Source organism: Mrakia frigida (genome assembly GCF_051309035.1).
Source record: "Mrakia frigida strain ATCC 22029 unplaced genomic scaffold BDY24scaffold_1, whole genome shotgun sequence".
Classification (NCBI taxonomy): Eukaryota; Fungi; Basidiomycota; class Tremellomycetes; order Cystofilobasidiales; family Mrakiaceae; genus Mrakia; species Mrakia frigida.
The window spans coordinates 1,160,445-1,173,481 of record NW_027481280.1 but is presented as its reverse complement, the minus strand read 5'-3'; the positions used below and the strand labels follow the sequence as shown (position 1 = coordinate 1,173,481).

At 54.1% G+C, this 13,037-nt stretch overlaps 6 protein-coding genes across 6 annotated transcripts; 2 read left to right on the top strand and 4 right to left on the bottom strand.

The window, feature by feature from the left end:
- Positions 1–3: 3 nt before the first annotated feature.
- BDY24DRAFT_411281 (uncharacterized protein) lies at positions 4–2,105 on the bottom strand (the record flags this gene model as incomplete). The annotated part of the gene is made up of 6 exons (XM_076642905.1): positions 4–315; positions 438–644; positions 736–1,465; positions 1,595–1,643; positions 1,743–1,795; positions 2,092–2,105. 6 exons carry the CDS (start codon positions 2,103–2,105, stop codon positions 4–6), a joined length of 1,365 nt encoding a protein of 454 aa, XP_076501348.1.
- Positions 2,106–2,705: 600 nt separating this feature from the next.
- Positions 2,706–7,035, top strand: BDY24DRAFT_374343 (sugar porter family MFS transporter). Its single transcript, XM_076638410.1, has 25 exons — positions 2,706–2,939; positions 3,302–3,319; positions 3,435–3,513; positions 3,598–3,607; positions 3,678–3,752; positions 3,851–3,873; positions 3,960–4,030; positions 4,103–4,208; positions 4,278–4,302; positions 4,367–4,590; positions 4,647–4,750; positions 4,824–4,847; positions 4,948–5,037; positions 5,118–5,175; positions 5,269–5,326; positions 5,387–5,443; positions 5,521–5,533; positions 5,614–5,630; positions 5,707–5,756; positions 5,801–5,805; positions 5,918–5,963; positions 6,090–6,159; positions 6,249–6,275; positions 6,358–6,387; positions 6,462–7,035. The coding sequence occupies exons 1-25, from the start codon at positions 2,836–2,838 to the stop codon at positions 6,659–6,661; spliced, it is 1,584 nt and encodes a 527-aa protein (XP_076501347.1). The 5' UTR covers positions 2,706–2,835; the 3' UTR covers positions 6,662–7,035.
- On the top strand, positions 7,036–8,310 carry BDY24DRAFT_374341 (uncharacterized protein). Its single transcript, XM_076638409.1, has 4 exons — positions 7,036–7,173; positions 7,307–7,471; positions 7,544–7,736; positions 7,804–8,310. Exons 1-4 carry the CDS (start codon positions 7,125–7,127, stop codon positions 8,213–8,215), a joined length of 819 nt encoding a protein of 272 aa, XP_076501346.1. The 5' UTR covers positions 7,036–7,124; the 3' UTR covers positions 8,216–8,310.
- A 33-nt stretch (positions 8,311–8,343) lies between these two features.
- On the bottom strand, positions 8,344–10,134 carry AIM17 (Aim17p). Its single transcript, XM_076644285.1, has 2 exons — positions 9,068–10,134; positions 8,344–8,993 (listed from the first exon to the last, which is right to left on the bottom strand). Exons 1-2 carry the CDS (start codon positions 10,126–10,128, stop codon positions 8,432–8,434), a joined length of 1,623 nt encoding a protein of 540 aa, XP_076501345.1. The 5' UTR covers positions 10,129–10,134; the 3' UTR covers positions 8,344–8,431.
- Positions 10,135–10,231: 97 nt separating this feature from the next.
- On the bottom strand, positions 10,232–12,615 carry BDY24DRAFT_374331 (uncharacterized protein). The gene is made up of 11 exons (XM_076638408.1): positions 12,509–12,615; positions 12,414–12,440; positions 12,232–12,292; positions 11,472–12,154; positions 11,367–11,384; positions 11,163–11,258; positions 11,035–11,077; positions 10,852–10,948; positions 10,674–10,775; positions 10,544–10,571; positions 10,232–10,454 (listed from the first exon to the last, which is right to left on the bottom strand). Exons 3-11 carry the CDS (start codon positions 12,232–12,234, stop codon positions 10,385–10,387), a joined length of 1,140 nt encoding a protein of 379 aa, XP_076501344.1. The 5' UTR covers positions 12,235–12,292; positions 12,414–12,440; positions 12,509–12,615; the 3' UTR covers positions 10,232–10,384.
- On the bottom strand, positions 12,181–12,953 carry BDY24DRAFT_12013 (uncharacterized protein). The gene is made up of 2 exons (XM_076635931.1): positions 12,509–12,953; positions 12,181–12,440 (listed from the first exon to the last, which is right to left on the bottom strand). The coding sequence occupies exons 1-2, from the start codon at positions 12,824–12,826 to the stop codon at positions 12,258–12,260; spliced, it is 501 nt and encodes a 166-aa protein (XP_076501343.1). The 5' UTR covers positions 12,827–12,953; the 3' UTR covers positions 12,181–12,257.
- Between the last annotated feature and the right edge of the window lie 84 nt (positions 12,954–13,037).

Below are 13,037 nucleotides of genomic sequence, written 5' to 3'. Positions count from 1 at the left end.
ACTCTACTCCTCCTCCTCAACCCAGCCAAAGTGCCTGAGCGCATTTTCCGTGTATCCCAAAGCGAGCCATTCCTTCTTGTACCATGCGAGGTCGAGAGCTCGAGGATCCGCTTCTTGCTCGTCGTCGTCGTTGTGAACGAAAGCCGGCTCGAGGCCGAGAGGAAAGGAGGAGGGGGAGGACGCAGGAGGTGAGCGACCGATGAGATTGTAGTAGAGGATGGTTCGAGCTTTGACATTTGGGTTGTTCGAATCGAGGAGAGGGAGGAGTAGATCCGAGAGAGGGAAGATGGAGGGAGTGATGGGGGCGTCGGTCGCCTGCGAAAGGAGAGGAAAGAGACGGGTCAGATTCGTGCGTTTCGGTATGAACCAGCGAGAGATCTTGACGGATGGAAGCGATTCGCACTGAGCCATCGATAGATGTAGTGAAGAAGACTCACCAGCTGAATCATTACAGTCATCTGAGCCTCTCGAAGCATTCGAACGGCATCCTCGTCGTATCCAAGTCGGAACTGACGCTCCTTCCTTTTCCCCGGGCTCACGAGCTTGAGGTAGGGACGGAAGGGGAGAGGAGGAGGAGGAGGAGGAGTGAAGCCTTCGACTATGAGGTTGGAGGTGGAGATGGTGGTGGGTTCAGGTTCGAAGTACTGAGAGGAAAGAAAGAAAGAGGAGAAGGGTGAGAATCGCATTGACTGGGATCCGAAAGACGCGCCTTGTTACGAAGCGAACTGAACTTACCTGCTCGTTGGCTTCTTCGTAGGAAGCTTGATACTCCCTCTCCATCTCACTCCTATCCCTCTTCCTCGAGCCTCCATCTCCGACGACAAACGAGGGCGGCAACGTCGAATCGGCTCCGAAACTCGACGAGTCTGGAGTAGCCATCCCACCCCCTCTCAATCCCTGAGCCCACATCTTGAACTGCTTCTCCCAGTCTTGATCGACGGGCGACGTAGAAGGAAGACCGAGATTGACGAAGGAGGCGGATCCAGGAGTCTCGAGACCAACGGCCGGAGCGACGACGAAGGGAGGTCCTCCTCGCTGGTCGATGTTCCTTGACGATGGTGACTCAGCCGAGCTGAAGGAGATGCCGATGAGGGATGGAGACTTTGAGTCGGAAGAGAAGGAGTGGGCGTCGTAGGGGAGTCCGAATGGGATCGTGTAGGCTGGAGAGGAGAGGCGAGCGAGTTCCAACTCGAGGGAGTCGAAGGACGTGTGGTCGATGGCATTCTCGGTCGTCCACTCCTTGGTGAAGTCGAAGGGTTCCTGATCTTCCATCCCAGCGTCTTCGACGGTGTTGAGAGCCTCGAGTCCGTTCTGGAACGAGAGGTCGAGAGCGCCTTGAGGGCGACCGCCGACCGTTGGGATCCTTGGATCCCTCTGGACCTGCGATTCTCGCACGTTTGGAAGAGGGAGTCTCTTCGGGAGCGATTGCGAGCTCGTAGAGAGAAGAGCTTCCGGCAGTGGACGACTGGAAGGGAAAGAGAGAGAGAAGGGAAGGAGAGGTCAGCTCATCAGCCCTCCCTTCCCTGATGCTGAAGGACTTCAACTGCCTCCTTCTCTTATTCGTCCCTAAACTTCTGGGAAATCAGGAACTCACAGTGGAGTCGTAGGAGGCCATTCCGTCGTGTATCGATGTGTGCATCTCGCTGAGAGCGTAAAGAACGAAAGAGAGAGGGGGGAGGGAAGGGAGGAGGTGTTGACCTCGATGGCGGGCGAGCCTGTCTGCTGCTACGACTCGAGCCGACTAGGACCGGTAGATCCCGCAGACGACGAGATTCCTGGAAGGGAAGCTGGTGTCCTACGCGTAGATGGGGGAAAGGGGAGGGGGGGAGGGGGATGTGGTTCGAGGGAAGCAGACACTGAGGGATCTGGAGATCGTTGAGTCCTGCTCTTCAGTAGACTATCTTGATTGAAGCTGAAGAGGGTAGTTGATATGAGATCAATGGCTCCAAGACGACTTCAGAAAGCGAAAAAAAAATGCGACGAACATATTGGATAAGGCGAGGGAAGAACGAAAGGCCGCCCAGCGTCTCTCCTCGCTTCTGCACCTTCGGGTTCGCCTCTTTTCGCCTCGAGAAGTGCTCAAAAACCTACCTGTAGAAGACCATGAGCTTCTGACGGAAACCGATGAGTGCAGGATAACTACGAAGCTGGAGGAAGGAAGATGGAGGAGAGTCCTGACGACGAGTCGTTTGCGCTGTCTCCTCCTCGTCAATGCTTCTTCAGGGAGCTTCCTCGGCAGACATTGACTGTGATCGTAGAGATTGATCTTCGAGTTCAGCCGCAGCAGATTGAATTGACACCAGCTTCAGTGCTGAGAGATCAGTCACGCTCGTTGGCAACGCGACGCGTCGTTCAGGCTTCAGGCTCAGCGTCCCTCGCCTCTCTCAGAGACCGAACAATTCTGAGATTTCCCTTGAGCTCTGTATCAGCTCGTGATTTTGAATGTGAGCGAGAAACACAGGAATTCAGCCTGTGCCGCTCTTAGAGGAGAGAGGTTGAGCTTGGAGAAGGTTGACGACGAAGTTCGATGCGAACAGGACAAAGGAAGAAGTTTTTCTTTCAAGCGAGTAGTCATAGTCAAGCTGTTTCATTCTTTTCTTCAATCCAGACGCAAACAACTTGAAAAAAAAAAAAAAGCAGAGAAACAGAGAGTGTGGCTGACGCCCTCTCTCCCTCCTGCCTTCCTTCTCTCTCTCTCAACACCCAGCAACTCTAACCCCCGACCCCAGCCCATCTCTCCCTCTCCCCTCTCTCAAGGCTTCCTGTCCCTCCCTCTTCCCTCAACGACGCTCTCTATCTCTTCTTTGACCCGGAGGGAACGAAACTCGCACGATCATGGCCTCGAACTTGCCTCCCAAAGGACTCCGCGGGAAAGCTCTCTTGTACAGCGTCTCAACGTTCGCTAGTCTGGGAGTCTTCTTGTTCGGGTACGATCAAGGGTGAGTAGATCGCATCTCTGTTTTCAGCACGAAGGGAGGAGGACGCAAAGAAGGAGGGAAACAGCAGGGAAGGAAGCCGGAGGTGAGCGGAGGAGGAGGTAAAGCTGAGCTCGAAAAGCGTCTCTTTCAAAGAAGTCACTTGAGCTCGGGAGGTGAAGATAGCTACAAGGGAGCTCTGGGAGAAGGAACGAGCTCGAAAAAGGGACGCAAGAAGGGGGGAGAGCAGACGGAGGGAGGGCCGAGGGACAGAGAGATGGACTGGCTGAGCTCAGGGGACAAAGGAGGGCACAGAAACGAGGGTGCTGTGGCTCGACACGATCAGAGAAGCTGATGTCTACTTTGCCTTGAATTGATCCTAACAGAGTCATGTCTGGTATCATGTGAGTTCGATTGAGAGAAAGAGGGGAGAGAGAGCAACGAAGGGAGGAGAGAGGAGGGAGGGAGGGAAGCTCACCTCGACTTCAAGCTGACCTTCGTTTCCTCGTTCGACCCCAGCACCGGACCCTACTTCAAAGCCTACTTCAAAAACCCTGACTCGGTACAGATTGGAACGATGGTTTCCGTCTTGGAGATCGTGAGTTTTCCTTCGAGCTGAGAGGGAGAGGAGGAGGAACGAAACAAACTAATCGGCCGGTGTGTTCTTTCGTTCGTTGATCAGGGAGCGTTCGGTTCGTTGCCTTCTTTTTCTCAAGATAGCGCGAGGAGCTGACCTTCTGAATTTTCATCGGGACAAACCAGTAACGTCGCTCATAGCAGGATGGCTGGCCGACAAGAAGGGAAGAACTTTTGTGATCTGTCTGGGAAGTCTGATCTGTGAGTTCCTTCCATCTTTTGGCTGCCGACTTTCCAGACTCTAAGTCGGACCTCTAGACTCGACTTTTGCATGCTGAACGCTCTTCTCGTTCGTTCAGTCACAATCGGGGGTTCTCTTCAAGTGAGCTCGCTTTGCTTTTCGACTGATCTCCTCTCATCGTCGTTCCTTTCGAAGGACTGACGCTCTCTTCCTTTCTTCACTCGCAGACCTTCACGACAGGATACTATACCATGGTTCTCGGTAGAGTCGTTTCAGGGTTTGGAGTAGGATTCCTCAGGTTCGTCGAAGCTCAGATCCTCTCTCTTCCGATGCCCTTCGCGTCGGCTGATCCTCTCTCTCGTCGCTTCAGCATGATCGTCCCTGTGTACCAGTCCGAGGTCTCACCAGCTCACAACCGAGGTCTACTAGGAGCTGTAGAGTTCACGGGAAACATCATCGGCTACGCTTCTTCGGTTGTGCGTACTCACACCGAGCCTCGTCCTCTGCGTTCGAGCTGAGCTGATCTCCTCGCTTTCCTTCTTCAGTGGATCGACTACTTCTGCACCTACAGTAAGCTCTCCCCCATGGTTCATCTTTCAAGATGCTGATCGTCTCAACTCGTTACATTCTACAGTCAAATCCGACATGTCCTGGCGCTTTCCTCTGTCGATTCAGTGTGCGATTGGGATCATCCTCGCCGTCGGAGCTCTCTTCATCCCTGAATCGCCTCGGCATCTCATCGCTACGGGACAGGACGAGGATGGTCTCCGAGTGATTGCTGCTCTGCACGGGCTGGACGAGGACGATGCGTTGGTGCTTGAGGAGTTCAAGGAAATTCAGGAGGTTGTGGAAGCTGATGTGAGTTCGACGCGTTCGCGGAGGTGAGCTTCAAGCTGATTGAGTCTTTCTTCCAGAACGCTATCGGAGACCGAAGCTACTCAGCGTTGTGGAGAAGGTACAAGGGACGAGTGTTGATCGCCATGAGCTCTCAGATGTTCGCTCAGCTGAACGGAATCAAGTGCGTCCGACCTCCTCTTGTCTTTCCACTCCTCCTCGAGCTACTGACGAACCTTTTTTCTACCTATCCGCAGTGTTATCAGCTACTACGCTCCCCTGTACGTCTTCCGGACGTAAAATGAGAAATCTTCTTACACTTCTGCTTCCTGCAGTACACATCTCGTCCTGACCGAACCCTCTTCTCCTTCCTCATTCCAGAGTGTTTGAACAAGCGGGTTGGATCGGTCGTAACGCTATTCTCATGACTGGAATCAACGCTTTGATCTACGTTCTCAGTACGATACCCACGTACGTGCCTTCTCGTTTCATCAGAAGGCTTTCCTCCTCCTCGCGTCGCTGACCTTCGTTCCTTCCTCCCCCCGTTACAGCTGGTTCCTTATCGATCGAGTCGGTCGACGACCCATCCTTCTCTCTGGAGCCGTCGTTGTGAGCTTTTGGCCGCTTCTCGTCATGACGAGAACTGGAGGGAAGGATCTCGAGGCTAACGCGACGCGTCTTCTTCTCCTCTCTCGCTTCTAGATGGCTTTGGCGCTCACCTCTGTCGGTTACTTCATGTACCTCGATATCGTAATCACTCGTGAGCTGCATTCCCAGATCTCTACAATTCGAACCGAGCTGAAACTCCTTCCTTTCTCAGCCAACGCCGTCGTCGCTTCGGTCATCATTTTCAACGCCGCTTTCGGGATGTCTTGGGGTGAGCTCTTCCTTATTTTTGCATACGTCAACCCGGATCATCGATCACTGACCAAAAACGTGCCATAATTTCTCCAGGTCCTATTCCTTGGTGAGTCCGAATCGACGCGTCCCTTTTTCTCGAGCGTCGCCCTCGGCTAACGTGTCGTTCTCTCTCTCTCTCTCTCCCAGGCTCTACCCTCCCGAGAGTGAGTTTAATTTGCCCTCGCAGCTTCCGAAGGCGTTGTTTGCCTCCGTGCTGACCGTCCTCGTCGCTTTCTTCAGTCATGCCGCTCGCCTTCCGAGCCAAAGGGGTTTCGATCTCTACTGCGACGGTGAGCAAGCTGGTTTTATCGTCTCGCCCGCTCACTCTGGCTAAAACTGGTACATTTTCTTCCTAACAGAACTGGTCCGTAGATCATCATCGAAGGGGGAGAGAAGATGACTCGACGTCGCCCGACTGACCTTCTCCCTTTCTTCTCCTTCACACTCCCAGGGCCTTCAACTTCCTCATCGGAGAGATTACACCGGTCTTACAAGAGGTCTATCCCGTTTCATCGCAAACCTCTTCGCTCTTTCCGTTCAACGGCTCGTCGTAGCAGTCCCTCGACGCTTCCTCTTCTCGCTTTGCTGACTCTTCCTCTCGATTCCCCTCTGCTACTCATCAGCTCATCGCCTGGCGACTATACCCCATGCATGCTTTCTGGTGTCTATGCTCCTTTGCTGTCGTCTACTTCCGTACGTCTCCCTCTCTCTCCCTCTTCTTTCCCTCGACGCGTCTCCTTCTGGTCCCAAGGTTGCTCACCCGATCTTCTTCTTCGAAACAGTCTACCCTGAAACGTGTGGTGTTCCTCGTGCGTCTTTATCTCGTTCTTCGTCCCGCTTTCTCTCCATCGTGAGCTGACCTTTGATGCTTCTTTCTCTCCTTTTCATCAGTCGAGGAAATGAATACCCTCTTCGGCGACGGTTCGTCCCAAACCCACGTCCTCTCCTTCGTTGGACTTCTCAAGCTGACCTCCACTCCTTTATCTTCCTTGCAGAGATGTTCGACGAAGAAAACTCGGACGAGGAGGAGGAGGGAGACGAGGGAGACGACGACGGTGCTTTCTCGGACTCGGAGTCCCTCCGCTCACCTTCACCGGATCGACCTCAAGGCTGGATCGCTTGGCTTCGAGGGAAGGTGTCGAAGTCTGGGCGAGGAGACGAGGAAGGCTACAAAGCTGTGGATCAGCCGAACTAGCAATTAACGACGAGGAGGAGAAGCAGCGTCGAGGGATCCGTCGGGGGAGGAGCAGATCGGGAGGACTTGGAGCAGCAGCAGCAGGGAGAAGGAGCATGAAACGGCGTGTTTGCTATATTTCCCCTCTCATTTTGACCCCTCCTACTCGTCTTCGCTTCTTCTCTCTTGGTTCTTTTTCAGCTCGCTCCTTTCTCTCTTTTGCTCGTTCCGCGTCTCCTCTTCACCCCTTTGTAGCCACTTCTTCTCGTTTGGTTCTCTTTCTCTCTCTTTGTAGCCCTCGCTCGTCCTTCTATACTTCGTCCTCTCGTTATCCGCGTTGATTAACTCATCTCGCACGCAGAAGCACATGTCACGGAGAGGGACGGATCTCTGTTCTCTCGATCCCAGCTGTTTCGAACATCTGCGACTTTGCTCACCTCTCCCCCGACCACCATCAACGTTTCTTGCTTCTTCTGCTTGCTATATGCGGTACCCAGACCACGACCAAGGCAGGTGGAGTTCGAACGGAGGAGGTGAGTTCGTATCTCTTTGGAGGGAGACGACGTTTGCTGACCCTCGATTTCGTCCAGGCTCGACGGGTGAGCTCTCAACTCCTCCCTTCCTTCATCTCCCCTTCACTCCTCTGAATTCTCGCCCTCTCTTCAGATCAGCAGCAGCAGCCCTACAGATCTCCTCCTCCCGTGTTCCGAGGTCAGATTCCTCCTCGACACATTCTGTCAACAACCTCGTATGGACAAGGAGGGAGAGGAGGAGGTTCACATGCTTTTCAGCAACAACAACCAGACCATCAGCTCCAGCAGTACTCCTCAAGTGAGTCTCACCTTATCACTCTCTAGTAGATGAAATATGGACTGATCCAAAGACTGTTTCTCTCCTTCGTAGACTTCCCGCCCCAACCTCCCCTGAAATCGCTCCCGTCGTCTCCCCAACCGTCCAGCGGATCAAGTTCTCCCTCAGGAAGATCCAAAATCGTCCAGGGACCCGACGGGTGGTGGGATTTGGAGCCAGGAGGAGCCGAAGACTCGACTCAGCAGTGGGAGGGAAGGAATGGAGGAGCAGGAGCGTCGTCTTCGAGGTCAGCCCTTTTCTCGCTTCTCCCTCGTTTTTTCTTCTCCCGCGCCGACCTGTCTCCCTTCCCCTAGTTCCCACCCTCAAGCCTACAGCAGCTACCCCTCCCAGTTCTACCCCAGTCATCAAGCTCAAACCCAACAGCAGCTTCAGCAGATTTACCATCAATCCTCGCACCACCACGTCCAACTCCAACCATTCTCTCCTCCTCCGACTCCGTCGCACTACCAACCCAACTACGCGTCGAGCCCGCCATCGTCGACGCAGTACACTCCTCCAAAGAGTCTACCGTCTTTTAACGCGACGTTTGGGTACGCTGGGATTGGTAGAGGAGCAGAGACGAGATCGGGGTCAGAGGGAGGAGACGCGTCGTCGAGTTCGAGGCTGCAGCAGCAGAGAGGAGGAGGAGGGAGTGGGACGACGAGTTGGGCTTGGGGACTGAGACCTGTAGGAGAGGAGTGGAGAGAGGAGGAGGGGAGGGATTAGTGGTGGTGTGATTGTGGTGATGGGCTGACGATAGATGCGAAGAAACCGAACGAACTACCTCGGGTTTCGACGACGCGACGAAGACTTCGATGCACACAAATTGAATGACTTGCGCTTCCAACGAGAGTGAGAAAAGCAAGTGGAAATGTATATAGCTAGATCACTCCTCTTCCCAAAGTTCAAACTAACTCAACATCTCTGCGAAAATCATCGTCGTCAATCCAACTCCACTCCCTCCCTCGCCTTCCTCACCTCCAAGCTTCTCCACCTATCCCACCCCGCATCCCCATCAACGTAGCACCCCTTCAACCACCTCTCCTCCCCTTCCATCCCCTCCGTCTCCTCAAACTCCCTCCTCGCATGAAGCACCCGTCGATTATCGAAAATCACCGCATCGCCCTTCTCCAACTTCAACTCAAACCTCCCTTCCTCCTTCTCCAGCTCTGCTTCAAACTCCCTCATCGCATCCATCATCCGATCCGAGTCCTTCGCGTCGAGGGGAGCCTGGAAGGGCGGCGAGTAGTTGAGGTGGGTGATCTGGTGAGGTGGGAAAGGGGAGAGGGAGATGAGAGGGTGCGAGTGCGAGAGACAGTGAGGTGGGGAGAGGGAGCGGTAGTGGTAAGGGATCGGAGCTCGGGTGAGGTAGTCGAACGTTGGGCGGGAGGAGTGGAGGAGGGTGGTAGCGGCTCGGTAGGAGTCGACAAAGTAGGAGTTTCCGCCTTTGGCGAGGGAACGGAGCGAGTGGAGGAATTGGAAACGAGGAGGGTTTTCGAAGTATCTGCGACGCGTCAAAACCTCGTCGTTAGTTTAAATTGATATATGAAGGAAGACTGGATCTTTGAGAGTGCTCACAGAAGATCCATATGCAGTCCCAAGTCAACGTTCGTGTACGCGACGTTCCGACTCTTCCTACCCAGCGCCTTCACGTCCCAGACCTCTCCGTAGAAGGTGTTCCTGATCTCCCCGATCCTCCCAGCGAGCTTCCTCAACTCGCACTTGTCGTGGGAGGTCTCCTCGGAGGGAACTCCCTTGAGGAAGACGAGACCGTAAGTTCGAAGTTGAGTGAGAGCGTCGTGGAGGGACGAGTCCTTGGAGAGGAAGTCGTCGTAATGAAGAAACAGGCTCTTGGATTCGAGGAGGGTTTTGGTGGTCCAGGGGATGACGGGTGGTAAGGCTGGGTAGGATTCCGAGAGAGGGTTGAGTTTGGATTGACGGGCGAGGAGGGAAAGGGGGATGAACGACGACGACGAGGGATCCCTCTTCTTGTCGGCGACGAGACCTGTAGACCTCATCCCTGACCCTTCCCAATCGATCCTCAACGTAGGCTCCTCCACTCCCTCCACTCCACCAGGATAGATAACCTCCCAACTCTCGCTTGAACCTCCTGCTCTCAGTGCGATCTCGTCGTCGACGTCCGAGCTTCGATGCCTCTTCTGTCCTGTATCCTGGCTGACCGAGACGGGTGAAACGTCGGAATCCCTTAGCCATCGAGCTGAAAAGAGAGTTTGTTCGATTCCGTAGGATGGAGAGTCGATTTTGAGATGGAGCGAGTGGGATGATTTCGACGAGGACGAATGAGGAGGGAGGAAGATGGGTTCGATGGAAAGATCCGAGGTGGACGAGATTCTTTTAGAAGAGCGTAGAGAGGGAGTGGAGGAGTAAGAGCGATGGGAAGGGGAAAGTGAGAGTCGGGAGGAGGAGGTGAAGGTGGTGGAGCTGGAGGCGGGAAGGAAGGACGAGGAACGAAGGGAGGAGGGAAGGAGATGTTGAGCTCGACCTCCAACGCTGAGCTTCGTCGTCCGAGGGAGGTTGCTGGCCGTCGAGCAGGTTGAGAGTGCTCGAACGGAAGTCGAACTGGACGAGTAGAGTCCTAGAGAGCGAGCGAGGATAGAAGAAGTAGCGGTAAAAGACATGCTGGCCGTTGGGAGGAGGAGGAAGGAGAAGGAAGAGGAGAGGATTCGAGCGAACTTCCCCGGCCTGGCGAGGATGAGTAGCCGGCACAGCAGATTGTAGAAGAGGAGTGACGTTCATCGTGTATACTTCGTCGTTAATTGAGTAAAAAAGACTGAAAAGAAAGCGTGCGAAAAAAAAAGCAAAGTTGAGAAGTAACTCCCGATCCCTCGACGACGCGTCCACCTCCCTCGAACCCCTCTCTCCACATCGAGGAACCTAGTAGTCGTAGCCGTAGTCATTCCAGTACCCGTGGTACCTCATGGGCTTGGGTTTGGCGACTTTGAGGCTGGTTGAAGGGACAAGTCAGAGTTCATTCAGCCCTCGCTCGATTTCGACGCGTCTTGGAGCGAGAGGATTCGAAAGTGAGGGACTAACGTTCCGTTCTTGACCCTTGTAGCATGAGCTGAAATAGAGGAGTGGATAGAAGAAAAAACGTCAGTATCGATCAACGAAACAAGCGACGCGTCGCCGATTCGGCCGCTCCCTCAACCCTCGAAAGACTCACCCTTCTCCTTCGTAGCTTGAAGCTTATCGAGTCGCTCTTGATGTCCAGCAGCACCGCCGTGGCTTCGGAGAGAGAGAGCTTCAACGGAAGACTTGATGTAATCTGAGCGAAGAGGATTCAAAGAAGAGACGGGTCAGCACGAGAATCTCGAACGAGGACCGACGCTTCCGAGACTCACATCTCGGGATTCCCTTCTGCCTCTTCTTCCAAGTCTGATGCCTCATAGGAAGAGCGGCGAGTTCCTTCTCGTTGACCTTGTAGATTCGGATGGCGTCCTGTGGGGAACGAAAAGACGAGAAAAGGGGCGTCAGCTCGATCGACGACGAGGTTGAAGAAGAGAAGCGAGGGAGGTCTGTCTCACCGTCTTCGTGATTCGAGGCTTGTTGACGACGTCGGAGACGATACTGCAGATAAGAAGGAAGGGTTGAACGACGAGAGTCAGTTCGAAAAAGGAGAAAGGTCGAGCGACGAAGAGAAATCAAAACTCACTACCTCCAAGCAGACTCCCACGGATCTCGAGCGGTGACGACCTCCTTGACTCTCTTGGAACCGGCGACTTTCGGGTTGTTCTCGGGAGGAGAGACGCTGAAGAAGGGAGGGAGGAAGAGACGAAGAGAATCAGCGGAGAGCCCGAGGAGGAAGGGAACGAGGAGGGACGCGACGACCCGACGAGATTGCTCGATCTGAACGTACTGATTCGCTGGCCTCACCCTGTGGAGGCAAAAAGTAAGAAGGATCAGACTCCGATTCAAGTTCGAAGACGAGCGAGATTGAGAAGAAGGGGAGAACACAACTCACCACTTCCCGTACAACTCCGTCTGCTTCTTCAGCATCTCCTCCAACTTCTTCTGAACTCCCCATTCTCCATCGGGAGTGGGTCGTTCCCCAGGTCCAGGGTTCCACCCATATGCATATCCCGAGGCGGAAGCCGAGTAGAGAGTCGGAACGTAAGGTTCTCCAGCAGCAGCAGCGGTGTCCTGCTTGATCTTCTCCGCATCCTCGTGCTCCTCCCTCTTCTTCTTCTCCGAAGCATCCCAAGCCTCCTTCCTCCTCGTCCAATACTCCAACGTCTCTGCATCCCTCTTCTCAACCTCCTCTCTGAATCCTTCCTTCATGGCGTCTCGTTCCTCCCGAAGAAGCTTGACGAGAACGGCTCTCTGCTCGTCCTGCTCGATCTTGGCATCCGAGTTGTCCCACTCGTCGTTGGGGACGCTCCACCCGTCTCGAGGGAGAGCAGAGGAGGAGAAGATGTGTCGAGCTTCGTTCCAACTTCGCTGGACTGGACCGATGAAGGAGGAGTGGGAGTAGGAAAAGGATTGACCGTCCGAGTCGATGGTGGTGTGAGAGGACGGGAGGCGGTGTTTAGGGTTCTTAGAGTGGTAGAGGACCTGAGAGAGAGAGAGAAGAGACGGGTAATCAGTGAGTTTTAAGGGAAGAGGGTGAAAGAGGGTGTGAGAAAGAGAGACGGACCTGGAAGACGACTGAAGAGGATGAAGCACGGAACTATGGAGTCAGCACACAAATCTTCGAAACGAACCCGACCTAGAAGCATGCTTACCATCTCTGTAGCACGTTCTGAAGTATCTACAAGTCCCGGCGAGTGCAAGGTGATCTCGAAGCTAAAGGAGGAGGGAGGGGGAAGAAGGAGGGAAGGGTCGAGGTCAGCTCCATCTCCTCCCTCCACTCCTCCTTCTCTCCTCCACATCTCCCTCCCTCCTTTCCCCTCCCTCCTGTACTCACATCCAAATCAGAGTCGATGGAGATGATCTGTAAGCGCCCAAGGATGAAACGAATCAGCAAAAAAAAGCTTATGAAGGGAGAGGAGGCGAGCTCACGAGATCGAGGACCTCGACGGGGAACCTCCCCAAAGGATCGTCTCCTTCCTGCCATTCTCCGATATCCTTCCAAACGGCAATCTTCTTCTCGACGACTCTTCGAACGAGAACCTTCTTCTCCTTCTTGGGCTTCTTCCACGAAAGGAAGGCTGCCGTCGGGTCCTCCGCGACGGCGTCCTGCTTCTTCTCCTCCCCGTCGTCGTCGTTCTTGGGTTGCTGTTGCTGTTCGTCGTCGTCTCGTTCTTTCCTCTTGAGGAGGTCGAACTTGGGAGAAGCCTTTGAAACTGATTTCGAGGTGGATGCGATAGGATTCGACATTGGGGTGGGAAGGAGAAGGTGAGCGTTGGGGAGGAGGAGGAGGATGAAACGAGGTTGGCCGCTTCCTTCTTTTCAAGTGGCGCAGTTTTGCTTCCGCTCTGCGTATACACCTTTTCTTTCTCTCTTGTTCCTCATAGAGTGACAGACCACGAAAATGGGAGATCTCCTAGAGAGTCTCGACCCTCAGAACCTGAGAATTGAAGTTCGTCGC

What these genes read in the sequence shown, in the direction of transcription:
- BDY24DRAFT_12013 (XM_076635931.1), bottom strand. Translation starts at nt 12,826, where the DNA reads ATGTCGAATCCTATCGCATCCACCTCGAAATCAGTTTCAAAGGCTTCT. An exon ending in CCGTCGAGGTCCTCGATCTC is followed by an intron (nt 12,441 to 12,508) that starts GTGAGCTCGCCT and finishes GGGCGCTTACAG; the next exon opens with ATCATCTCCATCGACTCTGA.
- BDY24DRAFT_374343 (XM_076638410.1), top strand. Translation starts at nt 2,836, where the DNA reads ATGGCCTCGAACTTGCCTCCCAAAGGACTCCGCGGGAAAGCTCTCTTG. An exon ending in CAATCGGGGGTTCTCTTCAA is followed by an intron (nt 3,874 to 3,959) that starts GTGAGCTCGCTT and finishes CTTCACTCGCAG; the next exon opens with ACCTTCACGACAGGATACTA. An exon ending in TTACACCGGTCTTACAAGAG is followed by an intron (nt 5,964 to 6,089) that starts GTCTATCCCGTT and finishes GCTACTCATCAG; the next exon opens with CTCATCGCCTGGCGACTATA.
- BDY24DRAFT_374331 (XM_076638408.1), bottom strand. An exon ending in TGGGAGTCTGCTTGGAGGTA is followed by an intron (nt 11,078 to 11,162) that starts GTGAGTTTTGAT and finishes TCTTATCTGCAG; the next exon opens with TATCGTCTCCGACGTCGTCA. An exon ending in TCAAGCTACGAAGGAGAAGG is followed by an intron (nt 10,572 to 10,673) that starts GTGAGTCTTTCG and finishes CCTCTATTTCAG; the next exon opens with CTCATGCTACAAGGGTCAAG.
- AIM17 (XM_076644285.1), bottom strand. Translation starts at nt 10,128, where the DNA reads ATGTCTTTTACCGCTACTTCTTCTATCCTCGCTCGCTCTCTAGGACTC. An exon ending in GGACTGCATATGGATCTTCT is followed by an intron (nt 8,994 to 9,067) that starts GTGAGCACTCTC and finishes GACGCGTCGCAG; the next exon opens with ATACTTCGAAAACCCTCCTC.
- BDY24DRAFT_374341 (XM_076638409.1), top strand. Translation starts at nt 7,125, where the DNA reads ATGCGGTACCCAGACCACGACCAAGGCAGGTGGAGTTCGAACGGAGGA. An exon ending in GTGGAGTTCGAACGGAGGAG is followed by an intron (nt 7,174 to 7,306) that starts GTGAGTTCGTAT and finishes CCCTCTCTTCAG; the next exon opens with ATCAGCAGCAGCAGCCCTAC. An exon ending in GCTCCAGCAGTACTCCTCAA is followed by an intron (nt 7,472 to 7,543) that starts GTGAGTCTCACC and finishes TCTCCTTCGTAG; the next exon opens with ACTTCCCGCCCCAACCTCCC.